This window comes from Solanum pennellii, chromosome 8 (assembly GCF_001406875.1).
Source record: "Solanum pennellii chromosome 8, SPENNV200".
In the NCBI taxonomy this organism is placed as follows: Eukaryota; Viridiplantae; Streptophyta; class Magnoliopsida; order Solanales; family Solanaceae; genus Solanum; species Solanum pennellii.
In genome coordinates, this window is record NC_028644.1 from 58,863,739 (window position 1) to 58,886,868 (window position 23,130).

The following is a 23,130-nucleotide window of genomic DNA, read 5'->3' on the forward strand; positions in this document are numbered from 1 at the left end:
GACTTGTTGACACTTTCTTTATGACCTTCATAAATAAGAAATTTATTTATTTAAAAATTTTCTTAAGTTGATAAATTTGAAGAAAAATGTTGGGGGTAGAAAATCTAACAATTTTTTACCTCATTTAATATAGGGATTGTCGTAATAATTGAAAAATGAAATAGTATTTAGTTAATATAGCATCGTTTTTTATGTAATTATTTATTTTATTGCTTCTTTTATATTCTAACGATTATCATGAACCAACATTATTATTCTTATATTTACTTTTTTTACTCTCCTTTCGACGTCTTTTTTTCTTCTCATTATAAAATATTTGAAATTTCTCAAACGAATAAACCTTCTATATTGTGCAAAATATATTGTGTGTTTATAAAAAGATCAAATTTAGTTTTGACATCTTCTTCTCATTTCAAGCATTAAAACCAATTAACATTGTTTTATTATTATTATTATTATATTAACTTCTCAATTTTCTGAGTTTAATTTTATTATTCAAACATTATTTTATATACTTTTCATTGAAAAATTGTATTGTTTTTATTCTTACTTCATAATGTCTGTATATAACATTCTCTGCCGATTTCATTTATGAAATTACACTATACTATAATAATTTGATTTGTATGTACTTCATTCATTTCAAATTGATTGAATTGTTAAGGTGTTTCACACCATTTGAAATAAATTAAGTCATATATTAAGCATAACTTTAAATTTTCACAAAAATAAGAGCTCTCTATAAAGTTTGACTTTAAGTCTCAAAACTTGTTAATACAGACCTAAAGAGTGTAGGAGCTAACAAAACAAATAGTTATTAAAGTAATTTATTCAATTTATAGAATTAAAACTATATGTGCATACACCAAAATTTTACATCCTTTATCATAGCAAAATTTATAGAAAATAAAAATAAATTTAGTAACTAATGTTTTTTTTTCAAACACTGTAAAACACGAACAAAATTGCTAATGTGTAAGAAAACATGTGTAATTGAAAACAAATATAAAAGAGTACGTGCATCGCATGAGTACCTATATTAATTTTAGCTTGAAAATAAAAATTAATATTTTTTTATTTCAAACACTACCAATTATTATAAAACTATTTAACTTAATTGGATGCACCAACTTTGACAGGTGTTAATTCACTTCAAGATTCAACCAAAAAAAAAAAGGTTAAAACGCAAAGCAACTTAATTCATTTGTTATAAATTGGAGGAGCCAAAGATAGTGAGATTCACAAAACTTTCATCTCTAAGAATGGAAATTCAAAAGGTATCATATTTTCTAATATTTTTTTTAATTATATATGTCTATCTCAACTTTCAACCATATACTCGTGATTAATTTATTGATCATTTTAAAAAATGAAACATATCTTAGATTTAATTTTATTTATTTATTTTCATGACATAGGAGTTTGATTTAACGGTAGTTCCAACAGAAGGTGAAATTGATGCACCATCATCGGCAAGGAAGAATTTATGTCTCAGTGTGATAGAATCTGATATTAAAAATGAAACGTCTTTTCGAGAACTCGACATGATTTTGACTCAATATTTAGAGACATTGTCCAAGCGGAAGAAGTATCATATAGGTAAGGATATGAATATGTATAGTCTTTCCATACAAACATAGTTACTTTTTACTCAACGAAATTATACAAGCATTAGTATCGAGGTAATTTAATCTCAATTTTATTTAAATAAATACATTTTCATTTATTTTTACCTGTGTAATAAACATAAAAGTATTTATAAGCAAATTAATCAAAAGTTATACATTAATAAATCATCCCTAACTTTATTTTACCTATCTTTTAAGTATTTTTGATTTGGACAAATAATATTTTACGATTTTATTCATAATTATATCTTTGGTTATTTAATTTACAGGTTATCCAACAAACATGCATTATGAGCATCATGCCACTTTAGCCCCACTTTTGCAATTTCATTTGAACAATTTTGGAGACCCCTTTGCTCAACACCCTACAGATTTTCATTCAAAAGATTTTGAAGTGGCTGTTTTAGATTGGTTTGCACAACTCTGGGAAATAGAGAAAAATGAATATTGGGGATACATTACTAGTGGTGGCACTGAGGGCAATCTACATGGCCTTTTGGTTGGGTAGGTTTCACTTTCAGAGGCGAATCTAGTTTTTGAGCTACGAGTTTATTTATATATAGTCGGAGATGTCTAAATGATATAATGTTCTCTTATCACTTTCACTATGCATTATTATATATTTGTGCAGAAGAGAGCTACTTCCAAGTGGGATATTATATGCATCAAAAGATTCACATTACTCGATTTTCAAAGCAGCAAGATTGTATCGAATGGAGCTACAAACTATCAACACTTTAGTTAATGGGGAAATTGATTATGAAGATTTACAATCAAAGTTACTTGTCAACAAGAACAAACCAGCTATCATCAATATCAATATTGGTAAAAATACATACATATATTCTTACATCTTATAACATCACTTTTGGTAAATTAGTATATATGTGTTTATAGGAACAACCTTCAAAGGAGCGATTGATGACCTCGATTTCGTCATACAAACACTTGAAAATTGTGGTTATTCAAATGACAATTATTATATCCATTGCGATGCAGCATTATGTGGGCTAATTCTCCCCTTTATCAAACATGTAAGCTTATTTTTATTCAATTTTCCTTCAACGTTTTTTGATCAAAGTTACAATGACATAGTTTCTTTTTATGGTATTTGACAATAGGCAAAAAAAATTACCTTCAAGAAGCCAATTGGTAGTATTTCGATTTCAGGGCACAAATTCTTGGGATGTCCAATGCCTTGTGGCATTCAGATAACAAGGAAAACTTATGTTAGTACCCACTCAAAAATTGAGTATATTAATTCCACAGATGCTACAATTTCTGGTAGTCGAAATGGATTTACACCAATATTCTTATGGTACTGTTTAAGCAAGAAAGGACATGCTAGATTGCAACAAGATTCCATAACATGCATTGAAAATGCTCGGTATTTGAAAGATCGACTTCTTGAAGCAGGAATTAGTGTTATGCTGAATGAGTTTAGTATTACTGTTGTTTTTGAACGACCTTGTGACCATAAATTCGTTGGTCGTTGGAACTTGTGTTGCTTAAGAGGCATGGCACATGTTGTGGTTATGCCAGGTATTACAAGAGAAACTATAGATGGTTTCTTCAAAGATCTAATGCAAGAGAGGAAGAGGTGGTTTCAGGATGGAAAAACTCAGCCTCCTTGTCTAGCAGATGAGTTTGGCTCTCAAAATTGTATATGCTCCCATAACAAGATGCATAACTAAACTCCTTGGAACTATGACTTGAAATGGTCATGATTATCAAGTATGTTTTTTATGCAACAGTGACTCAATAAAATTTATGATCTAAATCCATCTTCAGTTTCTAATAAATTTACATGTATACTTTCTTTGTTGTGCTTTTACACGCAAGTTACTCAATAAAATTTGTAATGTAGAGTCATTTAGAGTTTTCAAATAAATTTNATGTATGTGCTCCCATAACAAGATGCATAACTAAACTCCTTGGAACTATGACTTGAAATGGTCATGATTATCAAGTATGTTTTTTTATGCAAGAGTGACTCAATAAAATTTATGATCTAAATCCATATTCAGTTTTCTAATAAATTTACATGTATACTTTCTTTGTTGTGCTTTTACACGCAAGTTACTCAATAAAATTGGTAATGTAGAGTCATTTAGTGTTTTCAAATAAATTTTCATGTATACGTTGTTTACAAATTTTGTAATTAAACTTTTTACAATTAGGAATGGCAATAGTTTGGGTTGGGGTGGGTTAGGGCGGGGCAAACCTCAACCCGCTAAGATTTAAACCCCCCTACCCCGTCCCATTTAAAATTTTTTCAATATTGTTACTTGTACCGCCCTGCCCCGTTTAAGTTTTAATTTACACTTTTTATATGATCTACAGTCTTATTGAACTACAGTCCCATTAATTCCATTCACTTGTTACTAACACACGGTTTGACAGTTGATAGGAATCTTGGATTAGTATTACAATTGTACTAGAAAATGAGTCATGTCCAGGGGTGGCTCGACAGTGTTAAAAAAAAAGACAAGCGCCTTAGGCCTCCAAATTTAAGGGGCCTCATTTTAAATTATAATACGTTATAAGTTATTATTTTTTAAAAAATATTGAATTGTAGAAAAGTAAAATTTTTATGAAAAATGAAAGAATTATTAGAAGAAATTTGACATATTTGGATTACTGTATCTCTAAAAAATATTTTAAAATAAGAAAAATGACTTTTTAGTGGAAGTAATGAAAAATAAATTCCACAAACTCTTTACATTTACTATGTCCTCCCCACTTATTCAATATGATTTAGAGTGAAAAAATACATTCTAAGAAGCAGTATATATTAGTTATAGGTTATTAATACTAAATCTAGAAAGATGGAAAATATATTGAACATTCTGAGGATAGATGAAAGAGCTGCTGCTAATTACATGCACTTGTTCACTTGTTTCATTCAAATATTGTCTACACATTTATATATACACTAGTCTTGGAAACGTGCGTTGCACGTTTGATCTCTACTATTATATACAATTTACATAAGTCTAACTTCATAGATATAAAAATGATCGTGTTTACTAATTAAGTTGCGAACATTCAACTCGATTGTCAAAAGATTGATTTCAGTCTCCTTGAAGAATCCAACATGTCTTCTCTCATTGCAAGCTCCATTAGAAGTAGTAAGAATTTGCAAGAGAACATTTGATATTTTCACGATCTTTTTGTAAATATCCAAGAATTTATGAGATACTCGAGATGCATCTTTAAGGAATATATATTACCCTTTTATAACGACATGATCTAGAGTGTAGTAGAACCTCCAAGAATTCTAACAGAAATAAAACCCGTCTCGTGAAGTACAATTCCAAGGAATTGAAGAACACATCTAAGGATCCAATTCTGGTGGTTCTTGTTAAAAATATCATTTACTAATTAAAGTGTGCTCTCTCTAATAGTTAAAACTTTTAGATGAGATGATCACACACTTCAACTTGATATTAGAGCCGACAAAGGTCTTGTAATCGAATCTTACGCCACCCAAATTATATCAAGGCACCCTTATACCTCCAACATTAAGGTAAGTTTCTGCCATATAATTCTAAGCATTTTAATTAGTTTTTAATAATTAATTACGCAATACAATCCTAGCTGAAAGAGTTGGTTTGGTTCTTGTGTAATCAAACTAAATGGAAGATGAATTAACATGAATATTTGGTAGGAAGATAATTAGTACAAAATAAAAATCATGATAGTATCTTGGTAGCCATAAAATGACTTCATATTCTTAACCTTGACATTTTTGAAATATAATGACGTCATGGATGACATCAATAGGATGAAATCATTCATATAAATAGGTAGCTCTTAATTCATTTTCAAAATCATCCTCTCACTTGACTTCTCACCTTTTAAGGCATTTGTGTTCTCTCTCTAGTAGTATTTCACTTGTATTATTTGTAAAATGAAATAAATATTGGTGCAGTTGTACTTTAATGGACGTAGGATCATTTTGATCCAAACCATGTTAAATATTATTGTTCTTCCTTGTTCTTTAATTTCACGTTTCCGCTAACAATTGGTATCAGAGCTAAGATTTTACCTGAGTATGCTATGGGGTTGCAGCACGGTCTAAACTTCCACAACAAAAAAGAATTACTTTGGTTTTTTGTAGTTCCAAATACATTGTAGTAGAAAAGGAAGAACAAGTAAAAAAATGAGTTCTATGAAGTTTGAAATTGACAGATTTAGTGGACGCAACAACTTTAATATCTGGGAAATCCAGATGATGGCGTTACTATGGAGGGAAGGTTCAATCCATGCTATTGACGGAAAATACCCCGATAAGATATCAGATTTCGACAAGGAGAATATTGAAGGAGATGCATTGAGTGTAATTCAACTGTCCCTTGCACCTAACATACTTTGTGAAGCGAGTAGAAGTACCGAAGCAAACGACCAATGAGTTATGGGAAAAGCTGGAAGGGCTTTACCAGGACCAGTCAGTGACAACAAGAATGTCGTTACAACAGCGTCTTCATATATTTAAGATGGATTTAGGTAGTTTGTTGCAAGACCATCTAGATGCATTCAATAAACTTGTGATGGACTTACAAACTGCTGGAATTAAAAAGGACGAGGATACACTTACATGTTCTTTGCTATTTCCATTGACTTCAAAATATCGTGATATTGAGAATTCAATAATGTATAGCAAACAACCTATCAAACTTGAGCAAGTGCGACAAGCACTAAACTCTTGCGATGTGCGGATGGATTTTGAAGGTGGCAAAAGTGACCAAGCTAGTGGAGTAAGAGGTCATACTAGCCAACAGAGAAGGAGCAAATCAAAGTACAGATCAGAATCTCGTCTGAACAAAAAGAACGGGGGAGTGTTGGGGCTGTTAAAAGAAGGGGCACTTTGAACGAGATTGTCTTATGCCGAAGTTCAAAGAAAGACGAGTGCATTAATTGTTGAGTAAGTACATGATAATGGTGATGATTATGTATTAACAACATCGTGCAATAGTGGAGTCTATGACAACAAATGGGTCTTAACTCTGGTTGTACTGTGCAAATGACATTCCGAAAAGATTGATTCAGCATCTATTAAACAAGCAACAGAACTATATCAATGGGAAATAATGCAACTTGTAAAATAGTTGGCATTGGATCAGTTCGTGTTGTCTGCGATGATGGGATCATGAGGACTATTATAGAAGTCCGTCATGTTCTTGATCTGAAGAAGAATTTGATCTCCCTGGGTACTTTGGATAAACAAGGCTATAAATACATGAGTAAAGGAGGAACTATGAAAGTGACTAAAGGATCTTTAGCATGTTGAAGGCCAAGCTGGAAGATGGCCTTTACACACTTGCAGGAAGCACCATTATTGGCTCTGTAAATACCTCTACAATGCAGTTATCTAATGATAACAAGACAAAATTATGGCACATAAGACTAGGCCAAATATGAGCGCAAGGGGATTAAAGATGTTGAGCAACCGCAACCTTTTGAATGGTAAGAAGATCAACACTCTTGAATATTGTGAGCATTCTTAGGGAAACAGAAAAAGGTCAGCTTCAGCTCCGGCAAACACAAGACAGGAGGAGTGCTAGCTACATCCATTCAGATTTATGGGGTCCCTCTAAGCTTCCATCGAAGGGATGAAAGAGGTATCTTCTCACATTCATTGATGATTTTTCACGAAAGGTTTCGATGCGTTTCCTGAAGACAAAAGGTGATGCTTTTGAAATATTTAAAGAGTGGAAGATTTTGGTTGAAAATCAAATGGAGAGAAAAATCAAGTATCTTCGCACAGACAATGGCTTGGAGTTTTGCAGTGAAGATTTCAATGATTTCTGCAAGGTTCATGGGATCACAATACATAAGACGTTCAGGCACACACCACAACAGAATGGAGTTGCCGAAAGAATGAACAAAATTCTTCTCGAGAAGGCTCGTTGTATGCTCTTACAAGCCAAGATGTCTTAAGTATTTTGGGCTGAAGCAGTTCATACTGCTTCTCATATTTTCAATTGATCTCCAACATCAGCGATTGACTTTAAGACTCTGAATGAGGTCGGGTCAGATGAACCCTCTAACTATTCATACTTGCGAATATTTGGGTGTCCATCTTATTATCATGTTAATGAAGGAAAGCTTGAACCAAGGGCTAAAATGGTCATATTCGTAGGGTATATAGATGGAGTAAAATGGTACAAACTTTGGTGTTTGTCTTTACTCAAATTTGTAGTTTTTAGAGATGTTACCTTTGATGAATCCTATATACTTGATCCTCGTAAAATTTCTGTGGAGTTATCAAGAAACGAAAACAACAAGCAGGTGGAGCTACCGATGGATCTTACCAAGGAACGAGATCAAGAGACTCAAATTGATGAGTCAAAAGATGCAGATCTTGAAGAACTTGGTGTCAATGAACCATACACAATTGCGAAGGGAAGGGACAAAAGGCAGATACAAAAACTGGAACCTCTTATAGAGAAAGAAAATCTGATTGCACATGCGTTCGTAGCTGCAGAAGTAGAGGTTAAGGATCTCGACCCCTCTTTGTATGTTGAAGCAACTTCTTGCAAAGATGCTGCACAATGACAGTTAGCCATGATGGAAGAGATGTAGTCTCTTCACAAAAAAGAGACATGGGTCTTAGTTAAAAGGCAAAAGGGGATGAGGACAGTTAGATGTAAATGGGTCTATAAAAAGAAAGAGGGTATTCCAGAAGTGAAAGATGCTTGGTTCAAGGCGAGATTGGTTGCAAAGGGTTTCATTCAGAAGCAGGGAATTGACTACAATGAGATCTTCTTTCCAATCGTGAAACATAGCTCAATTCGCGTGCTACTAACATTGGTTGCACAATTTGATTTAGAGTTTCAACAGTTTGATGTCAAAAGTGCTTTCTTACATGGTGATCTAGAAGAGACAATCTATATGGATCAGCCTTAAGGTTTCCTAGCTGAAGGAAAAGAAGACAATGTATGTTAAATGAAGAAGTCTTTGTGTGGTTTGAAGCAATCCCCTAAACAGTGGTACAAGAAATTTGATGCATTCATGACTACACATGAATTTTTGATGAGTGCATTTTATAGCTATGTGTATCACAAGAAGATGCTTGGTAATTCTATGATATATCTATTGTTGTATGTTAATGATATGATTATTGCTGCTAACAACATCACAGAGATATATATTTTAAAGTTGAGCAAGAAATTTGACGTGAAGGATTTGAGAACTGGAAATAAAATTCTTGGAATGGAGATTTCAAGAGAAAATGATGTTGTACATATTTTTCAAAAGAGGTACATCGAAAAAGTTCTTGAGATATTCAATATGCATATTAGCAAGCCAATAAGTACATCATTAGCTCCTCAATTCAAGCTCTCAGAGTTAAAAATGCCCCAGTCTATGGATGAGGTGGAACATATGTCAAAGGTTCCTTATGCGGACGCAGTTGGTAGCATTATGTATGCTATGGTGTACACACGTCCAAATATTGCTCAATATGTAAGTGTAATAAGCAGGTAGATGGCAAATCCAGAAAAAAGCCACTGGAAAGCTCTCAAGTTGATATTGAGATATCTCAAAGGAGCTCCTGATGTTGGCCTAACCTTCCATAAAAGTGAAGGTATTTCAATTCTTGATTATGTAGATTTTGACTATGCAAGGGATCTTGATTAAAGAAGGTTCACAACTGGATACATTTTACTCTCTCTGGCAGTGTCGTTAGTTGGAAATCAACTTTACAGTCTATTATCGCTTTGTCTTCAACAGAGGCAGAATATATGGCAGCAACGGAGGCAGTGAAAGAATCTATCTAGTTGAAAGGTTTGGTGGCAGAATTGAGTTTAGTTCAGCCTGAATCAATTCTAAGAACTGATAGTAAAAGTGCTATTCATTTGAGTAAAAATCAAAGATTTCATGAGCGCACCAAACACATTGATATCAGATTTCATTTTATTCGAGATGTCGTAGAAGAGGGAGCTATCAAGGTTGAGAAGGTTATCACAGACGATAACGATGCAGACATGTTGACCAAAATAGTCCCGCTTGACAAGTTTGCACACTGCAAGGACTTGGCGGGAGTATGCATCAATTGATGCAACTCTGGCGGAACAACTGCTAGGTGGAGCTAGTATGTTTAACAAAGGTTTGATTCTTCTTGTTTCTAACAACGTGATTGCCCTGTAAGCTTAGAAGTTTTGGCCGGAGTTGTTTATACGCATGCTCGAAACACAAACCCAGATGGAGATTGAAAGAGTTGGTTTGGTTCTTGTGGAATCAAACTAAATGGAAGATGAATTAACATGAATATTTGGTAGGAAGATAATTAGTACAAAATAAAAGTCAAGATAGTATTTTGGTAGGTAAAGTTTAGGCAAACCATAAAATGGTTTCATATTCTTAACCTTAACATTTTTGACATATAGTGATGTCATGGATGACATCAATAGGATGAATTAATTCCTATAAATAGGTAGCTCTTAATTCACTTTCAAAATCATCCTCTCACTTGACTTCTCACCTTCCAAGGCATTTGTGTTCTCTCTCTTGTAGTATTTCACTTGATTCGTTGTAGAGTGAAATAATTATTGGTGCAGTTGTTCTTTGGTAGAGGTAGGATCATTTTTATCCGAACCACGTTAAATATTGTTGTTCTTCCTTATTCTTTAATTTCACGTTTTTGCGCTAACACTAGCTAATGCTTTCAAGAAAATCTATCCCATGGTTCAAGAACGAACTTTTGGATTTGTACTTCAAGTATCTAGAGCTATTATACTATATAAGGTTGTTCTCTACTCTTTACGTATCTAATTACTTCTTCTTCATTTTAAAATTGATACACCTATTTAGAATATAATGAATTGTTGGGTTTTAGCAAAATGTCAATGGAAAAAGAGAAGAGAAAAATGAAAAAGTGATTGACTGATAACTTTTTTGGACAAAATTTATTTATTAAATTTTGTTAATTGAATAAACGGAAAAGGGCCTAAAATACCCTCGAAGTATTGAAAATGGTACACAATTACCCTTCATCCACCTATTGGCCCCCAAATACCCTTCACATCCACCTTTGGGTCCAAATTTACCCCTTCATTAACAGACCAAAATTAAAAATAATTAAATAATATTTTTTAATGACGTGCCACTCAACCATTGGTTGTAATTTAATTATTTAAAATAATTTTAAACCCACCCATTACCCACCCATTTTAACTAAACCCACCCATTACTTTCCCATTCATTTTTCCCTTATTACCCTTCTCTTGCCTTAGCGCATTCGCGTAATTTCCCCAGCCCTTGAACGATTCCTCCGGCAGAAAATCGTCTTTTGTGCACACACAATTTCTTCGCCTGATTCCTCCTCCTGATTCCGGTACTTCACTTTCTATCCCCATGTTCTTTCACTTTCTGCATAATTTTGAATATTACAAAAACTAATTAGCAGTACTACATAAAAACTGAGTACATTACAAGCCGTAACAATCCACAATTTTGAATTTATGAGTCCAAGATTCTAACAAAAAAAAAGTTCAATTAATTTTTTCGATAAATTATTTATACGTAGATTTTTAACAGAATTCTGCCAAACACATGGATAGTGTTTGGTACTCTACATCCCTAACAAAGACTACTCTGTATTCAGAGACGAAAAATTCGAGACATGTGATTAAAGAAACAGAATAAGATGTTTTCCCGAGAAAATCTGTGTAAATTGAGGAAGACTTCACTAAGAAATAATTTTAACTTACTTCATAACTCATAAAACAAGGGAAAAACCCATTTTAACTTTCCCTTATAACATGAATGGGAAAGTTAGGAGAGAGAAGGGTAATAAGGGAAAAATGAATGGGAAAGTAATGGGTGGGTTTAGTTAAAATGGGTGGGTTTAGTTAAAATGGATGGGTTTAAAATTATTTTAAATAATTAAATTACAACCAATGGTTGAGTGCCACGTCATTAAAAATTATTCTTTAATTATTTTTAATTTTGGTCTGTTAATGAAGGGGTAAATTTGGACCCAAAGGTGGATGTGAAGGGTATTTGGGGGCCAATAGGTGGATGGAGGGTAATTGTGTACCATTTTCAATACTTCGAGGGTATTTTAGGCCCTTTTCCGTTGAATAAATCCCATTAATTATTTTCTCTTATAAATTAATTCAGAATGTTAGTTAAATAACAGAATAATTTTGGCACAAAGAAATTTATTTTAAATTCGCGTGCAATGGTAGTACCGGTCTGAAGGGACCTGTTCCTTTTCGATAATTCGTTATTTTTCCCAAAAGACAACTTTCTGGAAAAAACAGGTCTGAACAAATTCATTTGAACATACACGTTTCTTGCTGAAAATAGCTATAAAAAGGAGATCTTTTTCATTTTTTCAGATACTGAAATTTTTTTCATCTCTGCATACATTTTCTCTCCAAAAAAATTGTCGATTGACTGAGTCTGTGTGTTCTTTTTACTGTTCTTGCGTTCTCTAAAATTATTGAAGTTTGAGGTACCGCTACTTCTCTAATAGGTTAATTCGTTTTATCTTGGGAGAAATTAATCTGCAACCTCGGATAAAGTGGGGGAATTAAATTCCTTAAGAAAATACAGTGATTTCTGTGGACTTGGATTAAAAGTTTTCTTTCTATTTCATTTTATTTGTGTTTCTGTATTTTTGACTAACCTTAATACAAGAATAACAATCTTGAGAAATTTAATAGTTTCTGTATTTGAGGTTTCTAGAGATTAAAACCTTTATGGTTTTATACTCTGTTTGAATTTTAAAATTCATTCGATTAACGATTAAAAGAATATTAAAACTGTATCACTTAAATTAGAAACAGTCTGAGTAAGGATTTATTCTTTACTGTTAGTATTTCACATACTAAAATTGTCTGCCATTTGTGACAGAAAAAATGACCAATTCAATTCAAGTAAATGCTGAAACAGTGAGTGTTGCAACAATATCGATTGCACACAATCGTTCAACTACTACACTAGCACCGGCTAAGAAACCTGCAAAGTTTTCTAGAATCGACTTCAAGAGATGGCGAAAGAAGATGTCCTTCAATCTCACTACGTTGAGGCGACTTCAACATGCATCACTAAATTCTTTTTGAATGGTTTTGATTATGGAGTATGTTGGAGTGACTCAAAAAATTGTTATTAGAGTTTGAAAATAAATTTTCATGTATCTTTTTATTTGATTTTTTTATTTAGTTCTTGAAATTAAAGTTTCTGATTATATGTAGTTTGCAATAAGTTTTGAATGTGTGGAAAGTAGATTAATCATAAATAAAATATAAAGAAACAACAAAGTTATTGAAACTAACAACTTGATTCTTTTCTAAGGATTTCTCCATGGTTTGAGGGCGGTTGGTAATGTATTTATGAACATAAGCGATCACATTTCGATCTCTTTATGAATATCTCATAAATTTATGAAATTTTAGAGATTTCAATCTTTATGAATATGACTTTTGGAGATTTTGATCTTTATAAATATTCAAGAGATAGTATTTGATGTCTTCGTGATCTCATTGTGAATATCCAAGAATTTATAGGATATTTAAGACGCCTCATCAAGGAATAAATTACCCTTTATATAGGCAAAAAATTACCCTTTGATAGGCAAGACAATATTTGATGTTTTCTTGATCTTTTTGTGAATATCCAAAATTTTATAAGAAATTCGGAATGCCTCTTTAAGAGATATATTCCCTTTTATAACGGCATGAGCTAGAGTTTACAGTAACCTACAAGAACCTTAACAGAAATAGAACTCATCTTGTGGAGTTCTATGCCAAGGAATTAAAGAACACGTCTAAGGAATAAGGATCCAATTTCGGTGGTTCTCGTTTAGAATATCATTAATTAATTAAAGTGTGTTATATCTAACAACTTAATTTTTAAAACGAGATGATCACACATTTCAACATGATATTAGAGAAGATAAAAATCACTCTTATACCTCCTAACATTAAGGTAAGTTTGTCCCATATATTTCTAAGAATTTTAATTAATTGTTAATAATTAATTACACACTACAATCCTAGTTAATGCTTTCAAGAAAATATATCCCATGGTTCAAGAAAGAACTTAATTTTAGAGTTGTACTTCAAGTATCTAGAGCGATTATAATATATAGCTAGTGTTTGATTACATATTTTTAAATATTCTTGGTAAATATTATTTGGTTAAAAATTTAAGTAAAATTTTATCATGTGTTTGATCATAGAATTTGAGAAATATATTTCACTTTTTTAGAAAAATATGATTTATCTCCAGAAGTTTTAAAAAATATCAAAACTAACCATAAGTTTGTATTACAAGTCAATTAGATCTTCGTTGCAACAAATGACAAGTAGTGTCTATGACACTAGAACAATGTGGTAGTTTGGAGTGAGTGCAACAACATCATTTCATACATCGTGAAGTAGATAAAGTACATGACTTTGTTACCCTGAATCGATTCTTCATAATTTTTATCAACAATCATATCATCACTTTCATATTCACTGAATATCTCATCACTACTTTGGTGTTCACGTAAAAAATTATATAATACAACACAAGCAACTATAGAGAGTGTTTTTGTAAAAGACAAAAGTTTGGTGTAAAATTTCAATTTTCAAAAGATCCAAAACAATGAGATTTGATCCAAATACTAGGAAAAACTAGTATTTGGAAATGTGGAATACTTGCCAAATAATAGCAAATTATATGGACAAACACTATTTATCAAAAAAAATTTCAAAAATTATTTGGAAAATTTATGGCCAAATGGGCCCATAAGGTTGTTCTTTACTCCTTCTATACCTAATTACTTGTCCATTTTTAAATTGACACACCTATTAAGAAAACAATTATTGACATAGTGAATTTACCATTTTACCCTATTATTTATGAAGCAAATGAATTAAAAATTTAAGATTTTCAAGAAGTTCTACTTTTTCAAAATAATGAATTGAAGGTATAATAGGTAAAAAAAATATTGTTCTTTCTAGATTTTTAAAAATAGACAAGTAATTAAGGATAACTAAAAAAGAAAAATGGACAAGTAATTAGGGACATACTCGTAGGGGTGTACATGATCGGGTTGGTTCGGATTTTTCAAATATCAAATCAAACCATTCGTATAAAATTTTTAAATTTATAAACTAAAGTAATAAAATTTGGATTATTCAACCTCGGATTGGTTCGGGTTTTTTCAAATATCAAACCAAATTATTGCGTCAATTTTTGAATTTATAAATCAAACCAAACTAATAAACTTCGATTTTTTCCAGATTTTAAGATTTCGGTAAAATTTACATACAAACATATAATTAACATGTGCTTCAAATGTTTCATTAGTCCAACCAAAATACAATTATCTAAGGTGCTTCTTAAAAAATTAACACAAAATATGAGATGAATATTGACGACACAAAAATATTCAATAAAAAATAATAATGAAATCATCATATAGAATCAATATTGTAAAGTCATGATAAAAATAATCATAATTTAAAAGTAATAAATCATGCTAAAATATGTTTAATAAGTATTAGTTACATTACTAAATTTTAAGGAAAATTAAAATTAGATTATGTATTTTAATTGTCTAAACCGATGTAAAACTAAAGAAAAAATATTCAATATTATTGTCATTCTTAGTGTTGAATTGATTTTCTTTGTGCATTAGTATTGATTTGATTTTGATTTAAGTTTTATTATAATTATCAACATTTATGAACAATAATCTTTGTTGGACCATTCCGAATTCTAAGTTTTAAACTTGAAATAATATATTAAAAGATAAAAACTATGAAATAGTATAAGAAATATTTTAAAATGATATCAAAGTAATAATTTTATATATAAAATAAAATTTTAAAATTACATATCTAATGTCGGGTTGGTTTGGTCTCGGGCTGAATTTTTTTAGTTAAATCAAATCAACCCAAATATAGTCAGGTTTTTTTTTTACTATCAAACCAAGTCAAACCAAACCACTAGTCATATTTTTTTCCGATTTAATTCGACTTGTATAATTTGGTTCGATTTTCGATTTAATTTTATACACCCTAGATATTGAAAGCATGTTTGAGTTTTCCTCCGTAAATGGGTTGGAGCTAATTATGATGAAAACTCTTGTTTTTATTGTTTTCTTATTAACTTCAAGAATTCTCAATGATGTTATTAATTCTCTGTGGTATATCCACCTCCATGAATTTTATTAAGAAAATTACGAAAAAAATTAGATATCAGTTTGTATTATTCTTGAAAATGGGGACAAGAGAATCATATTTTTTACTCAACAGTATGCGTAATCCTTCGAAATCGCATGTGACAATTATTTAATTTCTACGTAATCTAAATCCCAAACAAATTTATCATTGAGTTGTCAAATTCTTGTGGTTCTTAATGGTTTAGCTCTAGATCGAACATCTTGCCCAGCCTCTGGACTATCCGTATTCTGTAGGGACAATAATGGAGCGTGTGGGTCGAGGCGGGTTTAGTTTAACCCACAAAATAATTAGTTCACTCCGCCTTATCCCGCCCTGCCTCGCATATCAATATTTTTATTTTTAACCCGTCCACATGAACTCGTCCCGTAATTTTCTTAAGATTTTATTTTTTTGTTTAAATTTGATATTAAAAATAAAATTTATAAAAATACATTCACTTTCATTAAAATATATTAATTTTATAGATAATGACTTACAAATTTATTTTTTAAAGGTCAATTGGGTGTGAGAAATTGTATTATTTTTTATTGAACCATTCTCATCGCACCAAAAAGGTAAGACATCAGGTTAAAGTCCAGATGTATCATAATCAAAAATGTTTGAGGGTAAGACGGTAGATTTATGTTCTATCGCACCAAAAGGGTAAGACATCAATTTGAGTTTTGACGCATCATGACTGGGTGCAAGTCCCATAAAATGATGGTGTGACACGCCTTATACGGGTAAGACATTGAGTTTGAGTGCGCACCAAATGATGACAAAGGAAAAACAATATATTTTTGATGAATGATATTCGTCTAATTGAATTTGCTCCATTCCCTAAATCGAATGTGATAGCAGTATGTGATAAGTTTGAATCAGCCCAATTGCTCCATTCTATCATATGGATGTGGTAGCAGTGAATAATAAGTTTGAAAGACAACATGTGATTAAATGTATGAATAGGGGCGTGAAGGGACAAATCATAATAGTCATCATTGTGGTAATTATAAAAAGGAAGAATAATATGAGTTCTTCAAATAGTCCTTCAAACTATGAAAAATAATTTATCATCAGAACGGTATGAAAGGTCATTGGACACGCAGTTGTCATGCGACCTTATTTTTATAAGTTTTATAAATCCTCCATCAAAATAAAAGAATATAAAGTGATAGTGCACTTTATCTTTCAAAGTGATTTTGAGGTAGATCATGTAAATATGTCAAATATAAAGGTATGACATGTATAAATTGTTATAGTCAACTCATGAAGAGATTGTGACTTTAATAAGCATGTGAATGTTTGTCTATTCTTGAAAGTGAATATGGAAAAATATGAAGGAAAAATATGAATAAGAATATATTCATGTATGGTTGGATATATGTCAAACTCACCTCTACGGGAGATTTGGGAGAAATAAATAAGTTTTATTTGACACGAACGGTCAATGGTCGTGTGCGTTTATACGTCGTAAATATTATGGTATATTTGTTACGAACTACCGAAAGGGAAAAAAGAAAGAAGTAATTCTTGCCTATAAAAATTGTGGCCATGATCAAATATATTGTGGCAATACAAATTTGTCATTGGTTGTGTACCTATGGTAAAACAAAAGTAAAGCTAGAAACATGTGTTGCTATAATAATTTTAACCATGACAATAATGATATAATTTCTCCTTGAGGGGACGTTCACTATATGGATGGTGTTATGGAATATGTGATAGTACACAAAATTAATTGCTAGCTCTAACGAGTTGTGTTATTGTCAGAGGAATAATATTGGGGTTGTAGTAAGTTTCAAAAGAAACTTTTTAAGTTTTAGATGAAATGAAAAGAAATACTGAGACTGTAAATTATGAAAAGATTTATTATCTTTAGATTACTACAACCGAAGCGGGTTACAATTATGTAATAGGTTACCCATTGTTCCTCTTGTTTGTTGTATACAAACATGGACATGCTGATGAATTCACATGCAAAAGTAAATAAGTGTACTGAAATAAAGATCAGTTGGAATGACCGGTTGACCATTCTGGTTTAAATGTGATGCAAATGTAATTGAGAATTCATGTGGATTATATGATGAAGAAATAAAAGATTCTTCAAGAATTCTCTTGTGTTGCTTGTTTTCATTGTACCAGCTAAGGTTCAGATTATAATCCCTAAATCATTGGAACATATAAAAAGGCGATGAGCCTGTCACCTTCAATGTGGATCATTTGCAACCATATGATCGATGCATCTATGCGATGGTCACATGTGCTTTGTTGTACATGTGCTTTGTTGTCAACTTACAAATTGGTGTTTGTAAGGTTGTTTGCTCTAATTGTTAAATTAAGAGAACAGTTTCAAATTATGAAATTATATTGATAATGCTGGTTGATTAAGCAGAAATTGTATGCAAACAAAAACTCTTTCTGATTAGGGATGATAATCGCAATGGCGAGGATAGCAACACATATATGCATCAAACCAACAAGATTTTCCCATTAAAATTGGTTCAGGTCAGGAATCAAATGATTTTCATCTAAAATGTTGCATGTGCGGTTATGATTTTAATTGTTCCACCATGCACAAGGATGAATTCTCAAATAAGGTTGGGATGAATGTTAGATTTCCTAACATTAAGTGGAGAGATGATTGACAGCTGAAAATAATTTATGAGGTTAATTATGAATTACCTGGGTCTTCATTAAATAAATATGTGAACTTAAAGTTCAAGTGATAATTCATTTGCATAACGTTGCAAATCAATTGTCAGATGAATGTACTGACCCTATGATATAATTCAGCTGCAAATGCTCCAATGTGAAGTCCTTGAAGGACGGAGTCTATGATACGCCGAAAGCGTAATAGACCAATCGATTTCAAATATAAAATTTCTTGAAGAAAGAGAGGAGCAAATGATCAATATGATCATGATAATGAGGCAAGTGCTATAAGAGAGCACCACGACATAACCCTTCATAAAACTTTGGAAAAGATTCAGGTACCTGAAAAATGATAAAAAATGAAGAGATCTCGATAATTTATGTTATATTGAAATCGATATCAAATAACACCATCGAAGGTATCTTTGATATGAGGTAGCGCTCAATGATATAAATTGTAACGAGGATCTTGAATTCAAATATGTCATAAAGTGTGGACAGATAAATGGTTGGCCAAGTAAAATGCATAATTCAAGTATATTATTTTACTTAGAAAAGTGACGTTTTGAACCGATAGTCCATAAATTAAGGTATAATATCAATGGGGTACAATAAATTATTATGTCATGGTATAATTGTAATATCAAGTACAACTTGTGCCTTGGGGCATAAACGTTTGTCACAAAATTCCTGACATTATTGGAGATGTTTTCTCCTATGGTGTATGCAATGAGGTTTATTTTGATCTGGCAATATATGAAACACTTGAATGCAAATAATGAATAATTATCATGTCTAGCTAGACAATAATGAAGGTTATATAAAAATTCTTGAAGTAATCGAGGTGTTTGAAGCATATAAAAGTTTAAAGGAAACTTTTTCTATAAAACTTCAAGAATCCTTATATGGATTGAAATAATCAAGGAAGAAAAGAGTACAAAAAGAATGACCATAATTGTCCTTGAATTTTATGAAAAGTTCAAGATTTGAATTTGTTATAAATTATGTATGTAGATGACTTGAAATTACTAACACTCTTAAGGACCTTTTAAAAGCTATTGAGTATTTTGAGAAGGGAATATAAAATGTAAAGATTCTGGAAAGACAAAATTTTATCTTGACCTAAGATTAAAAATTTGACAATGAAATATTTGTCCATCGATCAACATACACAGAAAAGCTTTGATGCAACTTTATATGATAAATCACATTCATTACCCCAATGATTATGAGATCGATTGAAATAAATGATGATTCATTTTGATTTTAAGAGAAGGATGAAGAGCTTCTTGGTGATGAAACTCCATATCTTAGTGCAATCATGATACTAATGCATCTTGCTAACAATATTCGACCAAATATCTGTTTTGCAGTAAATTTACAGGCAAGATTCGATTCCTCCCAAACAAAAGGACATTGAAATGGTGTATATATATACTTGAATATCTTTCCGAAGAATTCAAGTCAAAGTTGATTGGTTACGCAGATGCAAAATATTTATCTGATCTGCATAAAGCATGATCTCAAGCACTCTATTTGTTTGCATATGGAGGCACAATTAAAAATATCCTCGCGATCAATGAAGCAAATGTTGCTATGCAGAAATAAAAGCCCTCCATGAACCACAATGTACGAAGATTGGAGACATCATTACAAGAATTAAGTGATGTTTTAATCAGGGAGAGTATAATACGCGTTGCACTGTTTTTTCCTTAACCGAGGTTTTATCGCACTGAATTTTACTGGCAAGGTTTTAATGAGGCAACAAATAATACGTATCAAAAGATATGTGTACTCTTTTCCTTCAATAGAATTTTTTTCCACTGGGTTTTTTTCTAGTAAGGTTTTAACGAGGCACATTATCTATAGACATCCAAGGGGGAGTGTTATAAATCTATTGTTTTATGTGGATGATACATTAGAGTTATCCAACAATTAATTGGATCATGTATAAGTGTTTCCAAGGTGATAAAAACCTTAAGAGATAACTATGTATCTATTAATGTGGTGACCTTTGAGAGTGATATCTCAACACTATAAGTAGAGATATCACTCACCATTTGATAATATATTTGAATAAGAAGAAAAGTTCTCTCTTCCATCTTACTTCTCCTATCTTCTTCTCTTTCTATTATATTATGAGCTTGATTTTATAACATTTTTGACATTTCTCTTAATTATTTTTATTTATATGATACGATAAAAAGCCTATAAAATGTTTCTTAATTATTATATCTTTTTTTCGATATACGAAGCTTAAAAGATATTTTACTAATTAGTAATTTAATCATATTTATTATGCAATATAATAATATAAATCTACACAGCTAATATATGGCCTAGACATTAGGACTAATTTTGGCGAACATTTTTCTTCTTCTGACTTTTTAATCCTTACATGTACCTTTCCCCTATATAAGTCATTGACAGATTATTTTAATTTTTTTTTAAAAAAATATAGTCAATCAATCGTTATATTTAAGACTCATAAATAGGTATTTGGTGTTTTGATTCAATTTTTGAATTTTAATTTGAAATTTTATTTTTTCATAATGTGTATCAAATATTATATCAAATTAATCTGATTTGTTCGATTTAATTGAGTTCAATTTTTGTAATTCAGCCAAAGTGTCAAACAATTAATATCACTAACTGTTGGGAATAAATCCGTAACAGAAATAATATTTGCAGTAATAAAGGCAACGAATGCGGAACACAACAATACGGTTAATCAACGAGAATAAAAGAGAAATAATGACACCAAGATTTTACGTGGAAACCCTCCTAAATAAGGGAAAAACCACGACCCGAGAGGAGCAACGAATATCACTATAGTAAGGATTTTACACTTGTGTGTCTGAGTAAAACTCCAAAGACCACTACACATTCAAAAGAAATAACACTCTTTTGATTTTTCCACCTCACTACAATATCGCTCACACTCTCTATTTTTCCTCACAAATTATTTTCCTCTGTGATGCCTTACTCTTCTTTCTCTCCTTTTGTAATTGTTTTTTGGTATACTTAGAATGAAGAATTCTCCTCCCTTTTATAGAGAACAAATACACTACCCTCCAAATGTGCTATAGAAGAAAAACATTTTTTTCTTCTTCATAGCTTACCTACTCTACCAAACTTTGAAATTGGCACAAAACAAGTTTTTCTTCTTTATAGATTACCAACTCTACCAAACTTTGAAATTGGCACAAAGATATTCAAAGTTTGGTAAATGGGGATGGACCTCAAAGTAACAACATCATAAAAATTAAATTATACTTGATAGATTGTATGATAGAGCATATTTAAGAAAAATGCATGTATATTAGCAAAAAAGTTAAGTAATTGCAATAAAATAACATAAATCTGTATTATCTAAATATAGCTTAAGACATCAGGAGTTTAAGACGTCTCTTCGGCCAACATTTGTTTTTCCTTCATCTGTTTTTTTCTTAAAAAATAAAATAAATTCACTATATTTAAGACTCATAACTGAAGATTTAAATTTGCAGTTCTTTCATCCTAATGAAGTGAATGTAGCCATTTATTTTATACTCCATTTTATTTATTATTGATTTGACACATATTTTAAAAAATATTTAATAAATAATAAGGATAATATGACTAAATTATCCTTTGAATATATTAAATTTAATACTTTAAAAAATGTATTAAATATTAAAGTACAATATTTAATATAAAAAAATTATCTCTTAATTTTTTAAATTAGTGAATAATTGAAGAGGAACTGACAGAACAATAAAATAAATGTTATGTTATATTGGTTAGAAAGAAAGATTGAAGAAGTCTTCTTCTCTCGTTTGTTTCAATTCATGTGATGTAACATATTTTAAATTTTTAGATTCAATTAAGTCTATTTTTTAATTATAAATTATTCATATATTATTTAATTATTTTGAATTGTTAATTATTATGCATTGTAGTACTTTTTATATAGTTTATAAATATATAAATTTAATTTTTTAAAAAAATAAAAAATTTCATACACAAATTTTCAATCAAAACGCATATTATTTGACTCTCGAAAACAAAAGATGTCACATAAAGTTGGTACTCAGAAAATAGTTTGTTTGTAATGTTAGTTTAATATTTTATGAATGATCTTTCTCGTTGCTTTTTTTTTTCAATTGTAAAATTCTAAATTTTTAGTAATATATTTTTTTAGAAGTGAGAGGATTCATTTTTTTCTTCTCTTTAAGCATCACAATTCTTTTCCAAAGCAATCAAATTAGACTAGAAAAAATCTGGAATGAAAAATAGTAGCCAAAATAAATAAAAATGAAGAGTGTGTTTGGTATGAAGGAAAACATTTTCTGGAAAATGTTTTCTAATTTTGTAATGTTTGGTTGAGACAAAAGTTTTGGAAAATGTTTTCCAAATCAACTCATTTTTCTCAATTTTGAGGAAAATGACTTCCCTTCAAAAATTAAGGAAAACATTTTCCAAAGCTTTCTCCAATTTCAAATTACATTTTTTTTTTTAGAAAAAACATCAATTATTTAAAAAGTATTTTCAATTTCAAAATTTTATTTTTTCACCCGATCCCCGACTACCTTCCCCCCAATTCCCCTCCCCCAACCCTACCCCTTTCCCAAAAAATTAATTTTGCTTTTTTAAAAATATTTTCAACTTCAAATTTTTATTTTTAAACTCCTACCCCCCCC

General features: G+C 30.9%; 1 protein-coding gene across 1 annotated transcript; it reads left to right on the top strand.

Moving 5' to 3' along the window:
• Positions 1-1,073: 1,073 nt before the first annotated feature.
• On the top strand, positions 1,074-3,446 carry LOC107027236 (histidine decarboxylase-like). The gene is made up of 6 exons (XM_015228419.1): positions 1,074-1,277; positions 1,419-1,599; positions 1,898-2,132; positions 2,260-2,453; positions 2,526-2,662; positions 2,750-3,446. Exons 1-6 carry the CDS (start codon positions 1,263-1,265, stop codon positions 3,320-3,322), a joined length of 1,335 nt encoding a protein of 444 aa, XP_015083905.1. The 5' UTR covers positions 1,074-1,262; the 3' UTR covers positions 3,323-3,446.
• Positions 3,447-23,130: the final 19,684 nt, after the last annotated feature.

Coding starts and splice junctions, on each gene's coding strand:
- LOC107027236 (XM_015228419.1), top strand. Junction 1,600..1,897: donor GCGGAAGAAGTATCATATAG/GTAAGGATATGA, acceptor TTTAATTTACAG/GTTATCCAACAAACATGCAT. Junction 2,133..2,259: donor CTACATGGCCTTTTGGTTGG/GTAGGTTTCACT, acceptor ATATTTGTGCAG/AAGAGAGCTACTTCCAAGTG.